The 25928-nt window shown below is 41.6% G+C and overlaps 1 protein-coding gene across 1 annotated transcript in view; it reads right to left on the bottom strand.

The window, feature by feature from the left end:
• SLAIN2 (SLAIN motif family member 2) overlaps nucleotides 1–24302 on the bottom strand; it is a 49582-nt gene extending 25280 nt beyond the window's left edge. Inside the window, exon 1 of the mRNA XM_031055664.1 lies at nucleotides 24151–24302. Within this exon, the coding sequence (XP_030911524.1) occupies nucleotides 24151–24302 (152 nt within the window). The remainder of the gene's footprint in view (nucleotides 1–24150) is intronic.
• Nucleotides 24303–25928: the final 1626 nt, after the last annotated feature.

The raw sequence follows: 25928 nt of genomic DNA, 5'->3' as shown, positions 1-25928 counted from the left end.
GAAAACTTCTCCTCCCTCAACAGATCAAAGAAAAAGTCATAACCAATCACACACTCACAACAGGGAACTTTAAGCCTTACTTTGAATTAGAACCAAACTTGGAAATGTGGTTCAGCAAAAGACAAAAGTGAATTGCAAGACATAACTCTTAACTAGAGATTATGCATGTGTAGAATCAGCTAAACAAGTGTTTCTTCTAGAGTAATGACAGACTTCATATTCCAAGTGAGTATGATTGCATGCCACACAGCGTCACTTAGGAACATCTGACAGTCTAATCAGACATGCTTCTGTACAAAACACACAGCAAAAGTTGTTCTCTTTATGCCAATGACATTAGCAACACAGAAGTTATTTCCCACAACTTTCTCTCTACAAGATTATCTCATCTCTCCTCTGTAATTCTAGAACTTGAATTGTTTGTGTTATAAAAGCTTTTAGAGATTTTTTTGTAATTACTACCATTAAGTTCACTTCTTACAAAAGCTTATGTTTATAAAACCACCACTCACCCAAAACACTGATCTTTATTAAGAGCGAGCTCCAAAACACTCTTCCCTCTAACACTGAAATTAGCAAACTATGCTTGAAGGTCCAGGCAAGAAAATATTTATCAGCTGCCAGGTTTTAAAATAAAAATGAAGCTGTTTGTAGCAATCCAAATAGTCACTGCCACTTACTGTAGTTCAAGGGGTTTATGCTTTGGCCAACATCATGCTGTCTGTCATAACTGCTTTTGTAGAAATGCCTACAACTGGGCACTCAGCCCAAAAGAAAAGCTAAAAGCCCTTCATGTATTTATAGCTCTGAAAATCCTTGAAAAGCACAAGAGTCACTCAATTTTCACAGTTGTGTAAACAATGACACCACTTTCTATAATTTTTATGACATCTCCATGCTATTAAAAGTAATGTTGAACATTTACTATCTCTCTAGCATTTTGAATTTACTGTCTTTTTAGTACTTACCTGTACTCCTTTCTGTCCTAAGGTATGTTTATGAAAATACAAAGAAGTGTCAAAGGCAACAAGGCCAGCTTTTGCCCAGTACAGGCCAGACTCACTCCTGGTGCTCTGGATAGCTGGCATGCCTTGCTGTGTTTGAGAAGTTTCATGCACATTCAGTTTACAGTAGCAGCCAGTATAAAAGTCAAGAAATTAAAGTGCATGTCCTCTTTGAGGACTGGTCTAATCAAAACTCTACCTGATATTTTAAGCTTCAACACATTCTTTTCAGGAATTCCCAATTATTCCATTTGTTTCACAAGTAGTTTATTTACTGAAGCAGTCCAGGCTCACACAGCTCCCTCCCTCTTTCCACCTCCCTTTCTAACCAAATATATATTGCATATTCCCCCCACCTCTTCCAACTCATTTATCAACGTTTGTTTCATAACTTGGGCTTCAAGGAAAGACAGAACTTGACAACAGACATATTTCGTGCAACTCCAACACACACACATACACTGATGCAGTGACAAAACAGCTCTCTCAGGGCAGTTTCTTGCACACCATGCAATTATCAAGTCTCACTATAAAGCAGTGATCTTAATATTCCACCTGACAAAGAACAGCCAATCTCAAGACTTGAGATTGACTTAATTCTACTTGCTTTGCCTAACTTGGATTTTACAAAAACCAAAAGGACCAAGGGCAAGGCTAAGAATTAGAGTGATACCTGTATTACTTCTTCCTCTTTTCCCAACATCAGAAAAAGAACAGATACACGAAGCACATACAAGTAACTTCACACAGCTAAGTGGTCTTCTTGGTCAAACTGTTTGATCCAAATGATATAGGTCCTCTTTAGCTGAAGAACCTTCCAGAAGGGATCCCATTTGTACCTGTCAATGCATTCTACAGCAACACAACAGCACTGACTGGCAGTACAGCAACTTCAAGACAGCAGATTATCAGAGTGACTTCATACATCTTTAACCACTGTAAATCAACTCTCTTAAAACAGGAAGTTAAAAATTATTTAAGAAGCTGACAACTTACAGTTGCCATCCATACTACAAATGTTAACACACCAGAAACATATACTCCAGTCTCTCCTCAACAGAGTAAAGACTCTGCAACTCAGTGACATAAGGTAAAGCAGAACAAAATGGTATATTAAGAGGAGCTCAGGAGCTTTGATCTACTTTGAAACAACACTAAGGAGACCAGACACTATGACTCTGCTGCAGCCATTAATATTTCCTTCCTTTGGCTCTCACTAGTCAACCACACCAGAGCAGCACCAACCTGAGGCTGAAAGCAGCCAGGGGCTCTACTGATTAGTTCCAGGAAGATGCAGCACAGAAAAGGACAGAGCTTTTGCAGGAAGACTGCTGTGACTACAAGAAAATATGATGTCAGCCAAATGGAGCAAGATGCAGCATGTTGCACTGGGACACAGATGAGTCAGAAAAGGCTTTGAAGAAAGAAGACACACCACTGCAGCAGGAGTGGAATATCTGTGTACAGATTACCTCACATGAGGAACACCTCCCAGTGCATTAAAATACAAGAGGCTAGTTGCCACAGGCATGAAACAAGAAGCTAAAATTCTCACTGGGAAAAAAAGGAAGCGCCTTTTTGTATGAAAATCCTTCCACAGCTCAGTATAAGAGTGAGGAAAAACATGCAGGTGAACATGAAGTCACAAATCTGAATTAAAAAGAAGATGGCAAGTGGAAGGAATCTGAAGTTAGAGCTCATTCATTTTAGTTACATTAGGTTTAAGCAAAAACTGGAAGTTACAATAAAGGAAATTAAATGGGAGCATACAAAACATGATGCATGCAAAATCAAGATTAAAAACCTGAAGACATGATAAGGAGAAAAAACTGAAATCCAAGGATAAATCAATAAGAAATGCCCCTAAAATACAAGAAAGAAACTTCACAGTGAAAAGCTAATGAAAACATAAATCAGGAGACAGTAATACTGGACAGTCTTGGAAACAGATAATTTAGAACACAACAGTGTCAATCTAAGCTATTTTAAGACAATTTAAAAGTTTTAGGGAATCCTATCTGAAGTGGCTTAAGCACGTTAAAATTTAAGACAGATTTTGAATGGACAGGTAGAGATCTGAAAAGCATCTCTGGTTGAACGAAAAATCAAAAAATTAAGTGACATCCCTGCACTTATGTGGCCCACAGATCTCTTTTCCTACTCCCCACCCCACAAAATTCCTGTACCACAGCTGTGGCTGACTAAGATACACATTGCTTAGCCTGCAATTATTGGTTTTCAGCTCTACTTCACAGAATACTTCTAGGTTCTGAGAGACTGCACAAACTACAGCAAACTCCAGGCTATGAATATAAACTCTAGAATATGAATACTACAAAAAAGCTTTGACAGTCTCATTAAACCTTCATATTACAGTCGTACATCTCAGTTACATAATGCAATTTTTAAGTAGAATTAAGAATATCCAAGAGGTTGCAAAGTGCAATTTGGAACACAACCATCTTTCTGTGCCCAACAATTAAAGCTAGTTAGCTGTGCCCTGGCTAGCTGCTGGAAATTACTGCCATTATTCATTTCCTCATCCAGAAGAACATGTTTGTGTTGGAAAAGGATCTTGTAAAATGGGAAATCGGCCATCAAAACCACCATTATGCAGCTTCTCTAGAACTATCACACAAATTGTACAACTGTCCACTATTTGAGAAGCTTTTCGTAAGAAATTTGTTAGTGTATATGTGCTCAAACATAGCATTGTTCATATTTATACTGAAGAGAAAAAAGTTGAGAAATTCTGTGTCCTAATAAATGTGTTCCAAAATAAAATTCTGTTTAATGACTATACCTGAGAGCTCTACCAACAACTACAAGTAGTAGAAATGTGAACCATGCCTAAACAAGACATGATTATGTAGTAAATTTCAGGAATATCATTAGGACAGTAAAGGAAACCCGTATCAAAGATTTCATTATATCTAAATATCAAGCATGTTTAAAAGCTATAATTATCACAAAAAAGGTCAGAAACTGAAATAGTTCTTTCTCATGATTCTTCCTCCAGTCCTCAAATATCTGTTTCACAACAAATATGGATATCTCAAAGACAATAATCAAATTGAGTATTATTTAATGTTACCAGGTGTTTTTCATTATGACACTGACTACTTCCATAACCCTTGCTTTTCCTACATGCTTTTTTTCATAATATCTTCCTAGTTTGTGAAGATGTTATCTGAATCCAACAACTTTAAATCAAATTGACTTTTTATGTGCCACAAAATCAAAAGCAGCAATTTCTCTTTTACTTACACCACGGAACAGAAATCGATCAGAATCTGTCCTGCTTTCAAAGGGCCTAAACCACATTACTACAATAAAATTTAACAGTTAAACAGGAAATGCTGCAATGCAATTTCAGCAATGGGGTTTCATTCAGGTGGAGCTCTAGCCTAAAATAGTCACAGTATACTTTACCAGCTCACTATGGCAAACCAGGATTCCAAAACAATGCTGGTGCTCAAGGGACATCCAGCAATATGAGACAGAAGAATCATTACAGACGACAACCATGTATCTCAAACAGGCCCTTGGCCAACTAAGCATAATGGATGGCCAGAACGGAAACTTGCACTGTTATCAACAGGTGCAAATTAGAAATAGCTGCTGAACGAGAGTGAGTATAATAGTAAAAGTATGTGCCTTCCATTTTAACTAGTCAGGATACACAACCAGTCTGAGCTCTTAAAAAACACTGAAACCATTACTTTTAGCTATTCAGTTAGTAAAAAAACCACCAATAATTCCATTTTAAATACACAATAACTGCCTTTTGTTTGTAAATGAAGTCAGTCAACTGTCAGCTATTTTAACCCTACCAAGGAGACTTTATGCTGATATGAAAGCATGGGTGCTAGGCTGGTTTTTATAGCACTGTCATCTAAAGAGGACACAACTGTTCTGAAGTTTGCTGAGCAATTACATGTACAAAATAGATACACAGCAAGCTCTATACTCTCTTATGCACATGTTACAAGTAAATTTTGAAGAAAAGCACTGCATGCTTTGTTCACATTTAAAACAAAACTTCTCACAGAGCTTAGTTTGGGAGACCATGCAACAAGTTACCACAAAGGAAGTTACAGTGGGTTCACAGCACAGTAACTCATCTACAGTAATTGGCCACGTGTGCACACTTATCCTGCAATAAACTCAAGACCCAATAAACTCTTTTTAAAAGCAGCATGGCAAGCCACCCTGCACACTGTTATCCAGATAACACATCCACACCCAACCTTACCCAGCAAGTCAGGCAAGGAGGTGCACACCACTTCTCTGAAGATTTCTCCACTCTGGTCACCCCCTCTGCCCTATTGTCTTTTCAATTAATAAGTAAGAAAAGACCCGTTCAGACTGAACTTGAAAAAAATTAAATTTTATGCAATCTGGTTCAATAACAGCTAAACAGGAACACCCATAGAGTAGATTATGAAAGTTGCTGATAACTGGAGGAAATAATCAGCAGGCCTAAAGCAAAGTCTCCATGGGTCTGTGCAGAGCTAAGTACAGTGCGCAAGTACAGATGTGCCCATCTGCAACCTTCAGGACCTTATCAGGAGAAAGTTTCAGCACATTAAACAACTTTCAGAAGCATGTGGACAAACTCAATTTAAATTCACTGAAATATTTTTAATCATTTACCACATAATTTGAAGATTGTCTGATGCAAAAATGTTTAAAACTTGAAGCAAATCTGGATTCGAGTAACCACAGAGAAAAAAAACAATCAAGCAAAAACATAAACAATCACAAAATTCACTAATACTGTATGGATGTTTTAATAGCTAATGCTGCTATTAAAACAGCAGTGTTAGTGTTAAAGTTCCTTTGCTTGCTTGATAGTTGCACCTTCTCCTTACTTTTTCACTTGACACTTCTCTTCTGTACTTACCTAAATGCATTTTAAAAGCTAAAAATAAGTTGATCAACTCTACAATGTAGATTTAAAGAAAAATGTCACATTCTAGTATCAATTTCAATCACAGTATCAGGTGTTCTGTCTTAAATTCACAGCCACTAATCTCATGTGAGCATTAAATGTAAAACAATTTTAACAGTTAAGAAAAATATTTATTCTGCCATGACAAAACTGCAGACAATTTCATAATGGGGTATGAAAATGTCTGTATTACACAAAACAGAAAAGAACTGCAATAACCAGCACCCTTTAACACCTATTATTGCCCACAGCAAGGTCCTTTTGAAATCAAAAGTAAAGACAAATCTTAACTTCTATGTGTAGACAAGCAAAACAGGCAAGATGAATCAATTTTTTATGAACAAACAGGGATTTAAATTTAGTTTGTTTCTATCTCTTCTGCTAAGAGATATTTGATTTTGACAGTGTATAATCCCATATTTTAAACAGGACTTTGGGTTAAGCAGTAGTGATCCAATCCATTTGAACCTCAAAGAGTTCACATGAGACCTAAATTTCATTGAACACATTCACCTTTTCAGTTGATTAAATTATGAATGACCTTGCATAACCAAGGCCTTAGGAGCAGGATCTTTATGAAACAGTTTAATGGAAACCCACTTATTCACACCAACCCCTCCTAAAAGAAAAAGGCTTGTTTCTTTTAGATTGCTCCACTAGCCCTCTGAAAACTCCAAACTTCATTAAGAGCAATAACCTCCATGAATCAAATGCATAAATACAAAGGCATCTTACCTTCATATGAACATAAAAGGGGTTGGACTATTTAGTGTCTCAACGGTTGAATTAGAAGGTTTTTAGAAATTCCAGGAGCTTGATTTCCATTTTTATTAAACACTTTGGAACAAAAAATCATCAACCTAGCCTAACTATGTTTATGGTTAATTGCATATTAAACTACAGCAGGAAAACACTCTTTAAAAAATAACTACATATCCATATTTTGTGATATGTGTGACAATTAGTAAATTTTTACAATTGCTTTTTTTGTTTCATGCATTTGTGTCTCAGTCAGTGTCTCATGCCTGAGATTGAAAATTAGTAGCTAAAACACTTCAGCATTATAGTTGCCAAATATTAGTAAAGGAATGAAGATGTGCAAAAGACTGCCTGTAAGTTTTGCTGTCTTTTGAGCACCAGAACTTGCACAGCAACATGAGGGTGCCACAGAAACTGGCAGCCAAACACCTGACACCAGCAAGGGCAGTGCTCAGCGAACCATGCGGCTGCCCCGTGAGTGCCCAGAACCACGTCAACAACAACACAGCACTAATGCCACCACTGTCACCATACACTCTGTCGGGACATTCACTTTCACTTAAGAGACTCATTGTGTTACCCCTGATTTAGAATGAATGTATAAAACAGTAAGATCTATTGTCACTAGAATTCACGACATTTAGAAATTTGGCCATGCCACTCCAAACTTGCTGTGCAAATTTACTAGATTCTATGTCCATCAAGGGCTGTAGGCCCTTGTAGATTACCAGGCATACAGTGAGAAATAAGAGTAGCTGCCCTGCATAGACTCATCTTCTGGGAAATGATGCCTTGTGTTAATTTAGTGTTGGATGAGAATAAACTTATGCTCTCATACTTCTCCAGGGGATCAGGCTGAATGTCAGGCAAATGATTTCTCCAAGGAAGCACACACACTGTCTCCTCCCTGAGCAACTAAAACATTGCTCATGCATGGAGTCATTCCAGCATTTTTAAAGGCGTTCCTAACTCTGCAAGACAGTTTTGTTTGTTTTGTAGATTTGTCTGCACGTTTGCTTCCAGAGACCTTTGTAGATGGACCCACAATCAGTTCTGTTGCAAGACAGTTTGCATGTCTGTTTAAACAAAAGTTTGCACTTTTTGTCCCTGTACACGCTTCCCTTGCATTTCTCTGTTGACATGGTGCTGACACGGTGCTTCTCCCCACTATTCCTCCTGCAGCTCTGAGGCTGCCCCTCAACAACTGTCACAGGAAACTTCAAAACGACAGCTGGAGCCAGTGTGATGTTTGGAGAGAGCCAAGTCTTCTTGATTCTCAGTGGAAGCTCATTCAAGTGTAATAATGACAAGGCAAACAGCCACATGCAGCTGTTTCTGCTGGAGCAGCAGGGTAAGCCGTCCATTTATAACGAGGAACCACCTAAGGGAAACCGTGATCCTACATCATTAGCAATACATTAGAACGCCTAAGGGCAACACGTTTATGAGATGAAAAAGTGCTACATTTGCCGCCTTTACAGCTGAAAGAAATCGAGGCATTAAAGATGCTCGATGCATGTCTGAAGTCTAACAGTACCTGTGGGCCAATTCTAATACCCAGCAATTTCCCACAAGTTTCTCAATGCCTCCCCATCGCCTGCACTCCCGAAAACACTGACGGCTCGTTCTGCGGCAGCACCGGAGCCCGCTCGGTGTCCGAGTGCCCCCAAGTAACGCTCCCCCCGCGGCCGAGCAGCAAGCGGGGCAGAGCCGCGGCCTCCAGGGAGCTCCACCGCCGTGTGCAGAAAGAGAAACACCCTTCCCCAGCAGGCTCCGGTACGTCTCTGTGATTCTGGGATTCAGTGATTCAGTGATTCTGTGATTCTGGGATTCTGGGATTCTGGGATTCAGGGATTCTAAGATTCAGTGATTCTGTGACTCTGGGATTCACTGAATCAGTGATTCTGGGATTGTGTGATTCTGGGATTCAGTGATTCAGTGATTCTGTGACTCTGTGGCTCTGGGATTCAGTGAATCAGTGATTCTGTGATTCTGGCATTCTGTGATTCTGGGATTCAGCGATTCTGACCCATCTGAGGAAGGCTGGCACATGGCCATCCACCCCTCCCAGCTCCCAAGACAGTGTCCCCATCCCCAGAGACAGGCTCTGCTCCCACTCCTGCCCCACTGCCTTCTCTCAGAGCTGCTTTCTGTCCCCTGAGCAGAAGCGCTGGGTGCTTTCCTGCTGCCCCAGCCTGCCCCATGCAGCTGTGGGGGAAACCCTTCCTGCCTGGAAGCCCTGGGTTGGAGCTTGTGTCCTTCAGCCAAACCCGGGTTTGTTTATCCTCTGTCTGTCTGTCTGGGTGCTGGGTGGCCCGTGGGGACAGCAGCATCCCCAGGGCTGCAGGATGGAGCTGACAGGCCCTGCTTGTAAAAGCTGAGGGCTGATGACCCCTACAGTCAGCCTGGGAAATTCATCCCTGCTCCTGCAGCTCTCAGGGTCCATCCAGCCCCATGCCCAGGCTGCATCCCAGCCCTTCTTCACCTGCACGGAGCATCCTGGCCTGGCCTGGCCTGGCCCAGCCCGGCCCAGCCGTTCTTCACTGGCCTGGCCTGGCCTGGCCTGGCCTGGCCTGGCCTGGCCTCCCGTGTCTTGGGCACCGCAGGTCCCAGACAGGAGTTGTATGGGAAGCCCCGGAATATCTTCCAAAACCGTTCAGAACCTCTGGAGAATACAAGGCTGCCCATGGTCCAAGGCCTAGGTGAAAGTGTTGGGCCTACTGTATATGAAGGACGTGTGAACTGAACAGCCTTCGAGTCTACATTTTGTATAAATAGATTCATGTTCTTTTAAAGGTTGTGGTGATTTTGCCTTCCATAGCAAAACTTACACCTTTAGGTTTAAGGAATTAGTGGTGCTTGGGGATTTGTCACAGAATCACAGAATGGATGATGTAGGAAGGGACCACAGTTGTTGATCTGGTCCAACCTCCCTGCTCAAGCCAGGGTCATCCTAGAGGGCACAGGATTGTGTTTACTGGGCAATGTGTTGCAGTAAGGAAGTTCTTAATAGTCAGGTGGAACTTCCTGTGCATTACTTTCTGCCCATTGCCTCCTGTCCTGTTTCTTGGGATGTGTTGTGTCTTGTGACGAATTGTCTCCAAATTTCATCAGCTGGCGTTGTGGGGATGCTTTGTGTCCCCCTTCCCTGAACCACTGAGAGACGGTGTCCTTAGTGCCACCCCTTCACAATTTTTTCCTCTTCCCAAGTGCCATCCACTCACCACCTTCATTTTGGAGCCTGCTTTTGCTGGGGAGAGGAGGAACTGCAGCAAGCCTGCGAGAGGATGGCTGGAGTCTGCAGTGGATGGCACTGCTGTGAGCAGTTTTTACCAGGCTCAAGAAGGGAAGAAGGAAAATAAGATGGAGGTGCTCAGACCTGTGGGATGTGCTGAGAAGTTGCAAAGTTTAGGGGCATTTAATGCCACACAATCTGGGTTGTGTTAGGTATGGTGCATGGACTGTTGGCATGTTGAGGCTGCCAGGCATGAGTTTACAGCATCCTTACAGGACTGGGTCACTTCCTTGCCTTACACAACACTCTCCCCATATACATTCAAAGATTGCATTCCCTGTATGTATAGCAATATTTCAGGGTTTATTCTGAGGTGTTTTGCACTGTTAACTGTTAGCTTCTCACCAGAATCCAGGCCTTTGATCCATACATGCAATTTATGTCATTGTTTTCCCAAAACAATTACCACCTTAAGTGTTTAACTGCATCAAAATACATCAGGGCTGGTATCTTTCAACAAAGCAATTTAATTACTCTTATGGTAATGTCTTCATTATCTGCAAATGAAGCAAACTTCTTATCAGCAGCAGATTTTGCCACAGATTTTGTATAATTCTCACAGCTATAGAACTACTAAACGGTTTTGGCCCATGAGCTGAGACCTTTGGCACTCTGCTCACTGGCACTACATTAATGACTATCATAATTCCTTAGAGACTGGTCTGTAAATCAGTTTGTAAATCCAGCTCGTTCTCTGCGTCTGTATGATGTGGTACAAAGTCAAGTGCCTTAAGGAAATCAGATATATTCTGTGAGAACAGTTACTTATCAACAGAATTTACAGTCCTACCAAAAGGCCAAGAAAACTATAATAGAAAGGTTTTTTACATTAAGGATCTTCTTCCATGACTCTGATACTTAGAGTGACACTGCTGATGATTCAGTAGTTGGTGGGTCTTAAACGATGCAGGGAACTTTATTCCAAATCAGAGCATTTATAGCAGGACCATGCAATATAACTTCTTTCTTCTTCTATAACTATCCTCAGGCCAAACATCAGTGACATGAGAAACCCTCAGTCATTTGAATTAATCATGCTTTTGTGGTAGCAACAGGAGGAGTTTAATCCTTTCTATAGTGCAACTACTGAGATCAGGATGGGACTCGGGGCTGGAACTGGGAGTGTGACAAGAGTGTGAAGTGGGGCTGTGACAAAGGGCTCTGCCAGGAGATGCAGACAGGCAGTGCAGAGGAGGACCAGGACCACAGAGAGATCCAGGCTCCTGGGAGCTGCTGCCAAAACTGCAGCTGTTCCTGGTGATTCTGTCATGTTTAGGGGCCTCCTCTGATAGGTGATGGGGCACCTCTGAGAGCTCTTTAGTGGTCAGTGCACTGCCTGCATCCTGCCTCTCCTCTGCTTCCTCTTCCTTCTCCCTTCCTCTTCCCCCAGTTCATTTTATGGTCTGTCTGTCCCCCAGATTTCCTACTCCAACCTTCTGTCCCCTGCTGACACCATTACTTTGCTGCCAGCAGCTGTAGCAATTTTTTCTCCCCACAAGATACACTCCCTGCAGGTGTGTGTGGACAAAGGGAGAGGAAAGTGAGAAAAAAGTCCCAGAAAAAAGCTTCAGAACTGCTGAATCATCTGCTATTATTACAAAGAGTAAGGGCAGAAATTAAATGAACAAAGGGAGTCACTGCTTAACAGTCACCATAGACTGTGCTATGAATAGCAAGAGCCATGATTCTGCTTTCTCATTCATTCCTGTGCTGTGAGTGCCCTTCTCATGTGCTGGGAACTGAAGAGCAGCAGGGCTTGGTCCATAAGCTTCCTATGAAATACCAGGGCAATAATAGGTTTCCATGACCTTCTTGTTCCTCATATTCCAGGCTTGCTCTGGCCAGATGTGAGACCACACCCAAGCAGAGGCCCCTGGGTGATTATACAGAAATAGTATTAATTGATAGTAATGCCACAAAAATGAAACCTTTCCACTGTGTCACAAGAGCAAGAGAAATTCCTCTGTGTGTGAAATTGGATCTGTTGCAGAGTTTTTTGTGAACAGCTGTGATTGCACCCACGCTGTGTTTTCCCTTTTCACAGAGAGGGAGGAAAAGCAGCCTTTCCACAGCACTATTTCCAGATCTCAGGACATGCATGGGTGCTTCTCTTGTCTGACTTGGGGCAGGTTCTAAACTCACGAGATGAGAGGAAATGAGGAGCAGTCTCTCAAAGGAAAGGAACTCTGAGCAAGGCTCTCATGTCACTCAAATAATTCAATACACATCCTTCTGACAAGTGGATCCTAGAAAAAGGCCACCAGGAGCCTTGTTTTGCTGATCTTTAAGCTCTCTAGCATGGACAGCCCTATGGTTAGTTTCTCACAGTGGTGATTTGCTGAATTTTTGTCTTTATATCTGTCAAAACTGTTAGAATCTGACTTTGAAACCTTGATTTCACTTGTCACCTGGGAGGACAGTCCCTCATGGGGAATAGTACATGAAGATGGGCAGATGCATGGTGGGAAGTTAACATTTGTTGTAAATATTTAACTTGATATCTGGAAAATTGGACTGATTTTTAAGCCGCTTTGTTTATTCTCCTGCAGAAGGGTTGTTGCCTGCCAGACTTCTAAAAGGAGGTGTTCAGCAGGCCCACACATGTGTGTGTTAGGCAGTGTTTAGCTAAACCTTTGACAAAATATAAAGTATTGTTTATCATTACACTATATAGCACGTGCAGACATTGAATACAGAGTGGAAGAAGCATGTTCCTGTCATAATATGTTCCTTTCAGAATTAAAGTCAGAACTGTTACTCTGGTTCCACAAAAAGAACCGACATTGTAACTTCAGTTATTTATAAAAGACACCTCTGAGTACATCAGGCTCGTCAGTGGTGAGACAGCACCAACAATGTTTAGCCCTTTAGATTGGAGTTTGGAAACTAAAGAATGTAGTCAGTGTCTCTGCACACATCTGCAGTACCCATCCCCTAAAAACTTTAGCAGTGAGCTCTGCATAAATACACTTCAAAAGTCTTTATAAATAATTTTTTTAAAGTGTTTTCTGCTGACAGTATCGTGGATGATAGACCCATGATCAGTACGTTGTTCTCCTTATCAAGTTACAAGGCACATAACAAAATTTAGCTGAGCAAGCTTAAACCTAGCCAAATTGAAATTATTTAGACAGAACAAGATACTTGCTAAGGCATTGATTGGAATTTTTTAGTCTGCTTACAATATAATTTGAGGAGAAGAAAGAGAAGGAAGGAAGGAAGGAAGGAAGGAAGGAAGGAAGGAAGGAAGGAAGGGAAAGGAAGGGAAGGGAAAGGAAAGGAAAGGAAAGGAAAGGAAAGGAAAGGAAAGGAAAGGAAAGGAAAGGAAAGGAAAGGAAAGGAAAGGAAAGGAAAGGAAAGGAAAGGAAAGGAAAGGAAAGGAAAGGAAAGGAAAGGAAAGGGAAGGGAAGGGAAGGGAAGGAAAGGAAAGGAAAGGAAAGGAAAGGAAAGGAAAGGAAAGGAAAGGAAAGGAAAGGAAAGGAAAGGAAAGGAAAGGAATTCAGTTTTGTCATGGCATTAGCTACCAGTATTTCATGTTTATCAATCACTTGGAAATAGCTTAGTTGCTCTTTAAAAAACTGCTGAGTTCAACACACTTTAAATGCTGTGGTGACATGGAAATTGAATTGACATTGTGGTGACTCAGAACATTGGGAAAGGATTTTTTGTTGTCAAGAAGATTCATGATTGATGTTCAGTTGCGAGTGCAGTGATTTTAATCGCTTGGGTAACAGTGAGTGAAACCTTACATGTCTCCACCCATATGAAGCAATCTTCTGTTCTGTCATTCAAAGAAAAGTTCCTAAATTTGCTCTCCCAACATGGCTTTATTAACAGGCCAAGGCTGGAAGGAAGAAGACTTCATTGCACTCAAGAAGTTTTTAGAACAGTTTTCCCTCTGCACTTTTTAGCGTGATAAAGCACCAAATCTTCAGAATGCAAAGTACTTGGAAAGTCAGGAACCTTCAAATGTGTTGAAAGTTTGAAATGCTGCATGCGGGAAAAGGTAGTATGTTTTAAATGTCTTTTTGCTTAGATTTGCAGAAAAAAATGTTATTGAATAGGAGAGAGAGAGGGTATTCACATTGCATAGACAAAACTTTGCAATTAAATTACGTTTATGCTCGATTTATTAATGGCTTGTATTTAACAAGGCTCTGCCTCTGTCTGAAAACAGTATGCTAATGCTGACAAAAGTAATTGAGGTTTGCAATCAAGAAAGGAAAATGTGTGACCATAAGTAACCAAGATACTGTATGCAAACAAAAGAATTACCAAAGAAGCCTAAGATACTACGTTGGTACTTGAGTCTGGAGAGAAAACGAGAATATGTTATTTGAGATGTGGCATATCACTGTATAATGCAACTTCTGATCTTTTTTTCTCTTCCCTGTTCTCTTTTGAGAAAGCTTTTGGCTATTTTGCACAGTATCGAAGGTATCCATCGCCATCTAGTGACACCACGTTGTGCCTGAGTCTGAGCCTGTAACCGGAGCGTTCCCAGGGAGAAGCTGGTGCCCCGGGACTCCTGCCACCCTCTCTCAGAGGTCTTGAGGGCAAGACACCTCGGTCATGGCTTTGGTGGCCCAGGGCTCACTCCTGAGGAGGTGGCTCAGAGAGGGGACAAATGTGTGCGGAGAGTTTCTCGTGGGACGGCTCTTGCCGTCCCTGTGCAGTGAGGAGGTAGCACAGGTGTGTGTGTGTGCCCTGGCCTCTGCACTGACATTTTCCTGCCCTCATTTTGGGAGCACTTGGAGAGGACACCCTGCACATTCCACAGTGGAAGGAGTTCCCTGTATTTGCAGGATGCCATGAAGGAAATCCTATGGCGTAATCAGTCCCAGCACTTACTGATCTTCTTTTCTTCAAGACCTGTATTATTTAATGCAGTGTCATGACGTTTTCTTTTCGATTCTTGTATGGTAATTTTTTTTATATATCAAATGAGGGCTGATTTTACCCAGCAGGGGTAAAATAACAAATAATTCATAGGACTGGCTAAAACATTCCCTCTGTGGTCCCTGCTGCTCAAGTAAATGAGCTAACCTCAGTGAGGAGCTGAGTTAGTCACTGTGCCCTCTATCAGCAAGGACAAGTGAAAGGAAAGACCCTGCAGGGAAACGAAAAGAAAATTAAAATTAATTTGTTTCCCAAAGCATGTTTTCCAGGGCCTAATTAAATGCATACCTTTTTGCTGAAGTCCACAAGAAGGACTATCATTACATTTCCCACTGCAAGAATATTATAGGGTTTGTAAATGAGAAGCAAATTGGGAAAATATTGTTTATAAATCACACTGGAATACAAGAGCAGGCTGTCCAGGAAGGGGGGCAGGAGACTCCTTGGAAGGGCTTGCAGACAAATGGCCCTCTCATCGTGGCTCTCAGCAAAGTCAAAGGAAAGTAGTCTGGTCTTGATATGACAGGTCACTCACCATAAGTCCGTAGGCTTGATACAGAGATTCAGCTGCTCAACTGCAGGTGGATCTTGATAAACAATTTGATGTAAAAAAAAATCAGGACAAATGTATTCCATTATTTCCCTACTGAATTATTTGCTTCCCTTCTAATATTATCACAACATTCACCAAGCAGACTGGGATTTTTTTCTATTTCAGTAATGACTACAACAGCAAGATCATCCTTTAAGGTATACAGTACCACAAATCTTATTTATTTTCCTCTGGTTTTGCTTTACTTTACAGACATTTTAGAGACTACTAAAAATTAGAAAAACCAGCCTGATAAAATGGTCTGTGTCATTATTCATGCTCCTGCATGTATAATGTATTTGTATTTCTTCTGTTTCTGTTATTATTCCGTTTAGATTTTAAGATCTTAGTTTGGAGCAGTTTTGCTCCAACTTCTGTTTTTTTTACGTGCTTTGTTTTTCTCTAGTACACCTAATAGAACTACTCAAGGGTAAGTCAAGCTCTGCAGAATATAACTAGCTGAATTATTAATTTAAAAATATTTGTGCTACTCAGCTGATTTGAAGCCAGAATGGCTCAGTCAGATAACTGTGGAAGGCAACTGGAATTCCTTTAAGCCCAAGCGCTCCAGAAATTATCTTCAGCGTGTATCCCAAAGGGAAAAAAATATGGAAATAGCTCCATTCACAATTAACTGGGAAACCCTGAACTTTATAATGTAAAGAGTGAGTCTACAAGGAACAGAAAATGAAAAAATGTCTTGCCAGACAAAAGGCATGTGAAAATGTCAAAAGTCAAGCTTAGGAAGAGGCTGCAAAAGAAATTTAAGCAAATAGTAAAAGGTACCTTGGCCATATAAACAACAAAGAAGGAGTGGATGCCTTATAAATCATGGATGTGGTTACAATTAAAGATAATTAAGGTCCCACCCCAAACTACTTGATTATTTGGCTCAGCATGAGTAATGATAATGCTGAAGTGCACAGAGCTAAACCCAAAGAAGTTCATGAGAATGGGTGTGGAAAGAAATTATGTGTGAGGTGAAAATGAAGGGAAGAGAGCTTGCCTGTCAAGGAGGCTCAGTAGCAGAGATAATAAATCCAGCAGTAAGGGTTTTACTGAAACAGAAAACAATGCCGTATGATTAAAAGACTAAAAAGTGAAGTAGTAGTATTTAAGGGAAAAAAAGTGATGCACCAAAGTGCATTGTGATGATTTCAGTTGTCTGTAAAGACTCAACGTTTTTGTGAAAAAAACAGCTATGAAAGCAGATAAAAATTGGAAACAGTTGCCAAAGATAGATTGTGACAGATCAACTTGTATTTTTATTTGCTAAAATACACAATGTTTTTAGACAACTGCAATAAAGCAAATCCATATTGATTTCAGTAAAGTGACTGACATGGTGTTATATGGAAATCAGTGTGATGATGCAGGAAAATCAGAGGAAAGAAACCAGCCAATGAGCAACAGCAATTACTGTACTTCAAGGAAACTGCCCTGGCTATAGTGGATGGTTTATGTAACTGGATTAGGGACTGGTGCATTTATTATTTCTGTTAATGGTTATGTCCAAAGACAAGAACTAATTAATGAAATACACTTGTGACCAAAATAAAATATCTGGACTGAACTGCCATAAAACAAAGTCTTAATTAACAGAAGTCTAAGGCAACAAAGGCAAGGTACTTAAAAGAGTAGGAGGAATTTCTTCAGTAACTACAGGTTTATGAGCTGCTGAATAAAAATGAAGAGAAAAGCCTGGCTCGAAATATTTTTGAAACTGTTTAAGCTGAGACCTTATGGAGATTACTCAGAACATGTCACAGTGAAGAAACATTAAAATACACTCAGAGAAGTTTAGGAGACAGAACCTTAAAATGGCCAAGGAAATAGTGATACCTTAAGTATAGGTCAGGAGGTGTCTTGTTTGGCTCACCCAGATGAAACCAGATGTGATTTTAGACAGCAACAAGGGTAAACACTGGGGAGGAAGAACTATGCAAGTCAAAGAACAGTGCCCCATGAGCAGGTTTTCCAGCTTCCTCCACATTCAAGTTGCAGTTCTACACAGTCTGAACATTCCCAGTGCAAACAATACATGAATAAGCCATGCATTGATGGTTTACTATAACCAAAACCTGATCTTATACTCCCTATTTATTCCTATTATCAGTGGGAATTAAAAACTTGTAGCATCAGTATCCCTTGGGTGCCTTTGTAATTCAGGTAAGTTGCAAAATTACAAGATTTAGTGTTGGGTTTTGTTAATGCATGTAATAATTATGAGTGTCAGTACACATACCATGTTGCAAGTGTTCACTGACATGTATTTCTCTGTGTGTGTGTATGTATTTGACTTCAATCAAAATGTTAAGCTGAGGTATTAGAATATGATAAGTAAAATAGCAATAGAAATATTCTACCTTGGTGCCAGGTAGAATATCAAATTTTTAATACTTTTAAACAATTATATTTCTCTCCCAAAATTAAAAAGGAGATATAATAGCTGAATATGTAGTTACCATCATAAAAATCTGTTTATTGAGGGCTTGACAATAATAAGCACAGCAGAACATGTACATTTTATTAGAAGTTACCTTCTGTATGTATCCTTCTCTGTAAAAATCCCTGGCTCCTTGCAGTATTGTACTTTGTACACATGCAGTTTAACTGATTTTATCATTTTCATCTTGAAACAATCTTTGGAATGAGCTGTAACCTTCTAAATGCCTTTGTTCCTTGGTGGAAAGGCTGAGTCACTTGTCATGAGGGATTGATGGAGGATGCAAAATCAAAAGAATACATGGAACAGATTCAGCCCAAGTGTGGCTGAAGTCAGTGGCGCTCTAGGGCTAAATATGAGCCACATTTAGGCTTTCTCCAGGAGAAGGGAACTGTCTTGGGCTAAGACATCTTCCCCCATCACAACCAAAGCTGCACATTAGGGCACAGTAGGATGCTGGTGTCTGGTTCAATAAAATATATTTTGCACTTCCTCTGTTAACAGGTCTGAACCTGTTCCACTGCTGCACAATTCTTTAAGTACAGAAAGCCCTACATAAAAGCTAAGCTCTATTCAGACCTCAGGAGATGTGCCAAAATGACAAAAGTCAACCCTTAGTGGAAAGATCAGAGTACAGGGAAAATTCAAAGGTCTCTTATTTTTAACTGAGAATGTAGCAGTTTGTCTCAATTTCCCAGCTCAAACAATGTGGCAGGCTGGTGAGAGTGAGATATTTTCTATGGGCTCAGTTCCTGGTATTGTTTGCAAGCCAAATGTGAGGGTAGATAGCAATGTGTCAGCCCACTCACAGTCATGGCACAGGCATCTCCTGCTAGTGGCAGGCCTGGCTATTAGAACAAAGAAACACACGAGGCAAGAGACCTAAAGACTTCTTCCTTTCTCAAAAGCATTTTGGCAAGAAAATTTTGAGAAAAACATTAGGGTTTGTCCAAGGAATCTAATTATTATTAAAAAAAACCCAAAGCTTTTAGTGCTCTTGACAATTAATGTTTTTTTTCCAAAGAAATAAGTAAATAGCTAAATAGTTCTCTGAAAATATTGGATTTATGACAATGTCCAATGAAGCAGAGAGGAGTGTTGATTTGGGAAGACTAGGGTTATGGTCTGTTCATATTGCCATATTTCAAAGTGATGAACCATATTGTGTTGTTTTAACTTGTCTTTCTTTAGGTGTATTTGCTAATAGTGTGTGTGTGTGAGCAACCATGCCCGTGTGTTTATCTCTGTGTTTATACATGCACATACACATACACCTGTTAAACACCATATCTGCAGACCATGTTGGACTTGAAAAATTGCTGGAATATTGGACTGTACCTTCAGGAGGTTGCAAGGAAACAGCAATGAAGTGGAAATTCCCTCTTTATGACACTTGAGGGTCCCTAACTCTTTCTATACTTCAATATTAACGCCTTTTAGGAACAATGAAGGCAATTTTTTCAGCAAGACCATAGCTGTAGACATGACATTGTGAAGGATGCAACATTTATCTTCACTCAGCTTTATTCACAGCAATGCACATTCACAGGGGTTGAATTAGGAAAAAAAATTATATTTTATGTCCCTACTTCATTTAATCAGTAAATATAACTTGAAAAGTGATCATCAGTTAAATAAAACTTTCTAACATGAAGTTGCAAATTCTTTAATAACAAAACAAATGTTACTTGCTGCAACTGTTTTGAAAGTTTGTAACATTAGTGTCTGTCAATGAAGGCTGGAAAATGGGTTTTAGAGGGAGTGTAGAATGTCAAATTCACTCTAAAATAGTAGTAAGGTCATGTATGAGATTATCACAGTGGATTTACTCTGAATTGTCATTACTGGGATGCCAGCCTGATAAGGGCAGAAATTAGAGTCATGCTTGGACTGAAGGCTACTGCCATACTACTGATTCTATTTGTTGAAGTGAACTTTTATTGTCAACTGGATGCATGGTATATTTTATTTTGGAATTGTGTTAGGGAATGCCAAATACACTAAAGCTCCATAAGTAAAACCATAGTCTGACCTACCTGTAAATTCAGAATAATTTAACTAGGAACACAGCTATGATAATATCACAATCAGAATCTGACCTTCTCTTGGGGATTTTGCGTGATAGCCTTCTAATCAATGTGGTTCAGCTGCTTCTTATAATTAAATCAGTGTAACATGGTTATATATACAGTAATACAACCCTCTCAGAAATGGAGGTTTCTTGAGAGAGAAAAGTTGTTTGCATTTTTGCTTTGCTTTCTAACCTTACTCAGTCTTACATAATACTTTATATACAAGCTAAAATTATGCATTGACACCTACTTTTCCATAATATATTCCAGTTCAACAGATCACATCTTGACACAACATTTCCTTTCAGCATTTTCCCTGTAAACTTGGTGTAACGCCACTAAAGTCAGATGTGAAATCCCAGTTTTGCTGAGCTCAGATTCTGTTCACTGATCACCCATATTAATTGGTTAAATTTTGCTTTGCCACCCATATCTAAAGGCTAAACTTGCTTTTGAAATCTGAGTTGGCTCTTCAAGCAGACTTACTGTTTCCTTAGCAGCAGCATATGCTAAGCCACATATGATGTTATCACAGTGTCTGAGGCTGCCCTGCAGTGTCACCTAGACAGTCTTTGCCCACAGCTCCTGGTAGCTGCATGCTTCAGACAGTCCACACTGACTACGTTAGCTGGCAGGGCAGTAGTTTTCAGATCTAAAGATCCTTAGAGAGTGAATCCTACTGTGGTCCTTCTTGGTTACTTCCTAGGGGTCCTCTGAGAAGTATCTAGAGACTCGGAGAGCACAAACTGACAATCACCAGATCTGAACATCTCAGCATACTAATCCACATCCTTGTCTTTTTAGACAGCTGTTCTTTGTACCAGGACTGGCAAAGAATTTCGGTGTACTCCTTAGCACTACTGTTCTGACCCTGGATGCCAGGTAAAATGTGCAACTAAATGAAGACTCTTTATGTTCTCTTCCATGTTATATGTTCACGTTACTTTCCTGTCATGTTATTACATTAGCACATCAAGCCGCCACTCAAATCAGGCTGCACTGTGCTGAACAGGGCCCTGTTTTTAATAACTAACTCCTTTGTTTGTGGCAAGTTGCACTGCAGCAGTACACCATAGCATAGAGAAAGAGGAAAGAAAGGTTTGACAAATGTGTGTGGTTATATGATTTTACCAAACATTGTGGTCAAGCAGGCCCACCACTTACTAAAGAAATCTTGCAAACTCTTTGCAAGTTTATAGGTCTGGTAGCTTTAGAGAGGTCTATGGATTTTTGAAGGCTAATTTAGCCTGATACACACTTCTTTTACCTTTTGTTAAATCAGTAACTTATATTAGTGTTCCTTGCAAAATCTTGTGGGTTTTACTCCTGGCATATCAATAACCTGAGTGTTTGATAAACTATTTCCCCCGTTTCTTTTTCCTACATGGAGTTAGCATTCATTTGTGACTCCTGCTAGACTGTGGATATGAAAATCCCAAAATGTCGGGTGACACAGCTGCATGCCAAAGGAAAATCTGGCATCAACTGACAACAGTTCACACTGAAAGGATAAAAAGTTACCATGGTGGAAATCACCCTGCATCCCCAAGAAGATTAATCCAAGCTAGACCAGCGAAGGTTATAACCATGGTAGGTCAGGGCCTGGCCCTTCCCAGCCACCCAGCAGTAAAAGCTATATCCTCCCACTTGGAAACACTGGCTTCCTAGTCCAGAAAGGGAAGTTCCTAGATGGGACTTTTCAGAGGAGATGGTGATCAAGGAAAGGACAAGTGATACATATAGATAATTGCTGTTCCATAAATCTAGATTATAACAACGTAACAAAACAAATGTTTTGTTACGTGGTTATATGTTTTGTTTGTGCACATAGCTTGTGCACAGATATTTCATGTTGTGCTGGGCAATGTTTATAATGAAAATTGCTATAATATTCTAAAGCTGTGGGTAAAACCCCAGATTCCCTGTATTCTAGAGTGCTTTCAAAACTGCTTGGTATTTTGACTGTACCTTCCTGTTGAGACTACAATATCTTGTAAATCAAAGAATCACAGAATCATTTAGGTTGGAAAACACCTCTGAGATCATAAAGTTCAATCTTTGACCAGTCACCACCTTGTTGACTAGACCATGGCATCAGGTGCCACAAACAGTCATTTCTTGAGCACCTCCAGGGATGATGACTCCACCTCCTACATGGACAGCCCATTCCAATAACTGACACCCTTTCATTGACAAAATTCCTCCTAATGTCCAGCCTGAACCTCTTCTGGCATAACTTGAGGCTATGTCCTCTCATCCTGCCACTTGTTACCTGGGAGAAAAAATCAATCCCTACCCAACTACTGCTTCCTTCCAGGGAGTTGTGGGGGGCAATAAGGTCCACCCCAAGCCTCCTTTTCTCCAGGCTAAACACCCCCAGCTCCCTCAGCCACTCCTCATAGGACTTGTTCTCCAGACCCTTCACCAGCTCCATTGCCCTTCTCTGGACTCGCTGCAGCACCTCAATGTCCTTCTCATGAGGGGCTCAGAACTGGACACAGGATTTGAGATGCAGCCTCACCAGTACAGGGGACAATCACTGCCCTGGTCCTGCTGGCCACACTATCACTTACACAGGCCAGGATGCCATTGACATTCTTGGCCACCTGGGCACATGTGGCTCATGTTCAGCTGCTGCTGACCAGCACCCCCAGGTCCTTTTCTGCTGGGCAGCTTTCCTGACACTCTTCCCCCAGCCTGTAGCACTGCAGGGGTCACTGTTGTTGTGACCAAGGTGCTGCACCCACCACTTGGTCTTGTTGAACCTCACACTGCTGTTCTTAGCCCATTGATCCAGCCTGTCCAGATCCCTCTGCAGAGCCTTCCTGCCGTCCAGCTGATCAACTGCCACCTAGCCTGGTGTAATCCATGATTTGCTGAGGGTGCACTTGAATCCCTCATCCAGATAACTGATAAAGATATGGAACAGGACTGGGCCCAGTACTGAGCCCTGGCAAACACCACTAAGGACTGCCACCAGCTGGATGTGACACCATTCACTCTCTGGGCCCAGCTGTCCATACAGTTTTTGACAAAGAGTGCACCCATCCAAGCCATCAGCTGCCTACTTTTCCTGGAGGATGCCATGGGAGACAGTATCAAAGGCTTTGCTGAAGTCCAGGCAGACTACATCCACAGCCCTTCCCATCCACCTGATGGGTCACCTGGTCATAAATGGGAGATCAGGTTGGTCAGGCAGGACCTGCCCTTCCTAAACCTGTGCTGGCTGGGCCTGATCCCCTGGTTGTCCTGTATGTGCCTTGTGATCACACTCAACATGATCTGTTCCATAACCCCACTGGGCAAGCACCTTTCCCTAGGGTGGCATTTGTCTATAACAGACATGACATAGCTGATAGTACCCTGCACCAGTGTCCAAACCTGTTGCTATGTTGATATGGTGCTTTTGCTTCTTGACACAAGGTCTCCTCAAAACTGTGGCACGGCTAGGAAACATCCTCACATTTACTGCAACAAAACACAACCCAGTGGCTGACATTGAACTGGCCTTCACCTTCAAGACAACAATATTTACTGCAAGAAAGAGTATTTTATGGTAGGTCTCTATTACACTCCACTGTTTAGTTACTTTCAGTGGTACAATGGAATTATCACTCCCAAAATCTCTCAAAACTGGGCCAAAGCTATGGAGAAAGGAAAACCAACACATTTGCTGATAGGAAAACCAGATAATGAAGAATGACTGCAATTTTTCTCTCATTCACAGGGTTCCCTCTTAAGAGTGTTATCTCTGCCCACAGCAAGTGAGGGAAGAGAAATAAACAAAGAAAATGCTCAGTGACTAAATTGGCAGAATCCTCTGAGAAATGAAGGGACAAAGAGGAATTGACAGGCATGTAAAGGAAAAAGAGCCTCTCTGTGACTGAAGGACTGGTAGACATGCCTCTCTCTGACCAAAAATGTTACGGAGTGGCTTTTTGAACCCAAGAGCACACCCAAAAGAACAACACTGGCTTCAAAGAGAAAATGGGCATGAACCATGAGATGATGAAGCATCAAAAGTGAAAAACTGCTGGAAAATGTGGTCTACTAAAGTTGCCATCTAGCTTATGTATTTGTCTTTCTCTCTTTGGCACTTTATGTGAGCCTGAAATTTCATAAGTCTCACTCTTTCCCAAAGTCAGATTTCCTCCTGGAGACTTTGCCGCAAGGACTCTTCACCACTAGTCTTTCCTTAGTAGTACAGCAAAATCCTGAGAAGCAGTGGCATCCTGTAGTTGCTTTGATTCCACCATCCTGATGACGTCCTTTGTCAGCCATTGCGGTAGAAAAACACGGGAAGGGAACTGAGCACTGCAAACTCCACAAAGTTTGCAAGCAAGTTTGTGCTCCACACATCTACCACAAATGCTCTGTCTCTTGGCTGATCAACATCAAAGTAGTTAACCCTTGATCAATAGTTGTAAGAAGAACAACTTCAGCACGGCAATGGCCACATGCTTTGAACCACAGAGATGTGCCCTGCTGTCCCTTTGCTTCTGCTGCAGCTCTGGAGTGAAGCCTCAGGAGTAATGTAGCTGCTGCTGGTTAAGTCACAGTGCAGCATAACACATAATCTAGTTCTCTGCTAGATGCCACTTCTTTCTAGAGCTCAAAAAGGGCACCATATAGGGCAAAGCTGTTTCAAGTTCCTCCTTTAAGCAACTGTTTGGTTTTATTGCCCTTTCCCTGTGCCACAGCAGCAGCAGAGGGGGTGAGGAAAACTTAGCTGCCATCGCTTGAAAAGTGAAGCAACAGTTGCCTGTTTGCAAAACTGACCGTGTCAGTGGCAGTAGGTAAGGGTGTCTGAATGGAAGCCTGAGTGTGTGCTACGACAACTGCGTGGATGTGGAGGGAAGTGGCAGTGGTGACATGGGCTGGTGGTACTAGTCATCATAAAGTGGCCGCAAGGAGACTGCCCGTGTATTTAAAACAGAGAGGCCCCACACACCAGGCATTCAGCCCTGTGACTCCCAGGTCTCAGCAGTAGTGTGACAGGCATGGGAGACATGGCCACACTGCCAAAGTAAGTTGGAGGAAATCCCTCAAGGGAAAACAAAGGCTCGGTAAGTAATTTCCTCTGAGCTGAACAGAAAGACATCTGTGTTGATACAGCCATTACACACTAATCACAACAAAACAATTCTCTTGCAAACAGCATAGACCCTGCTTGCTTTCCTCTAGGCTGACTGAAATGTGAGAGATGTATTTCCACTGAACTTTACAAGATCTTTTTCTTTCAATGTGGTTTTGCAGTGACAGTTTCTGTAGGTCAGACTGGGCTAAGAGCGGGAAAGGAGGTAAAGAAAAGAGCCTACGTGCCATTTCAGTACAGTCCCTGAACTCTGAAGTTCAACACAGGCACTTGAGGGGCGCAAAAAGCCACTTCAGTTATTCTGGCTGTGGGTTTGAGGTGGCTGGATGTGACTGTTGGCATGGTTAGTTATGAAGGAAGGCACTGTAAGCCCGGGGGCACTGGGACATGAGCAGATCTGCGATGGGCATTGAAGAGGAGCAGCCTCGGGGTGCACAGCCCACTGGGGATGGGGGAATGCTGTGCCCACCGCCACAGCACGGCCCATCCCGGAGCCCTGCGAGCACCCATTCTCCCCGTGGTTTGGTAAGAGAAATGCTGTAGTCAAAGCACAGCTTTCACACAATTTACAGCCAGCTGGGGCCAAGAACATAGATTTTGAGGGAGCGTTTGCAACCTTCTCCGAGTTATGTAATTTGCCTTTTTCTTGTACTTCTCGGACAGGATTCCAGGCAGCTCCCGACGGATCTAGTGGGTGTGGGACACCTCAGTTCAGCCTCTCGCAGCGCCGCACCCGCCCCGGGCGCGGAGGGCGCCCAGACAAGCGGGGCCGCCTCGGGTTGCCCCCGCTGCTTTCTCCGCGGGGAGCCGCG

Source organism: Geospiza fortis, unplaced genomic scaffold (assembly GCF_000277835.1).
Source record: "Geospiza fortis unplaced genomic scaffold, GeoFor_1.0 scaffold40, whole genome shotgun sequence".
Taxonomy (NCBI): domain Eukaryota; kingdom Metazoa; phylum Chordata; class Aves; order Passeriformes; family Thraupidae; genus Geospiza; species Geospiza fortis.
This window is presented reverse-complemented; position numbering and strand designations above follow the sequence as displayed.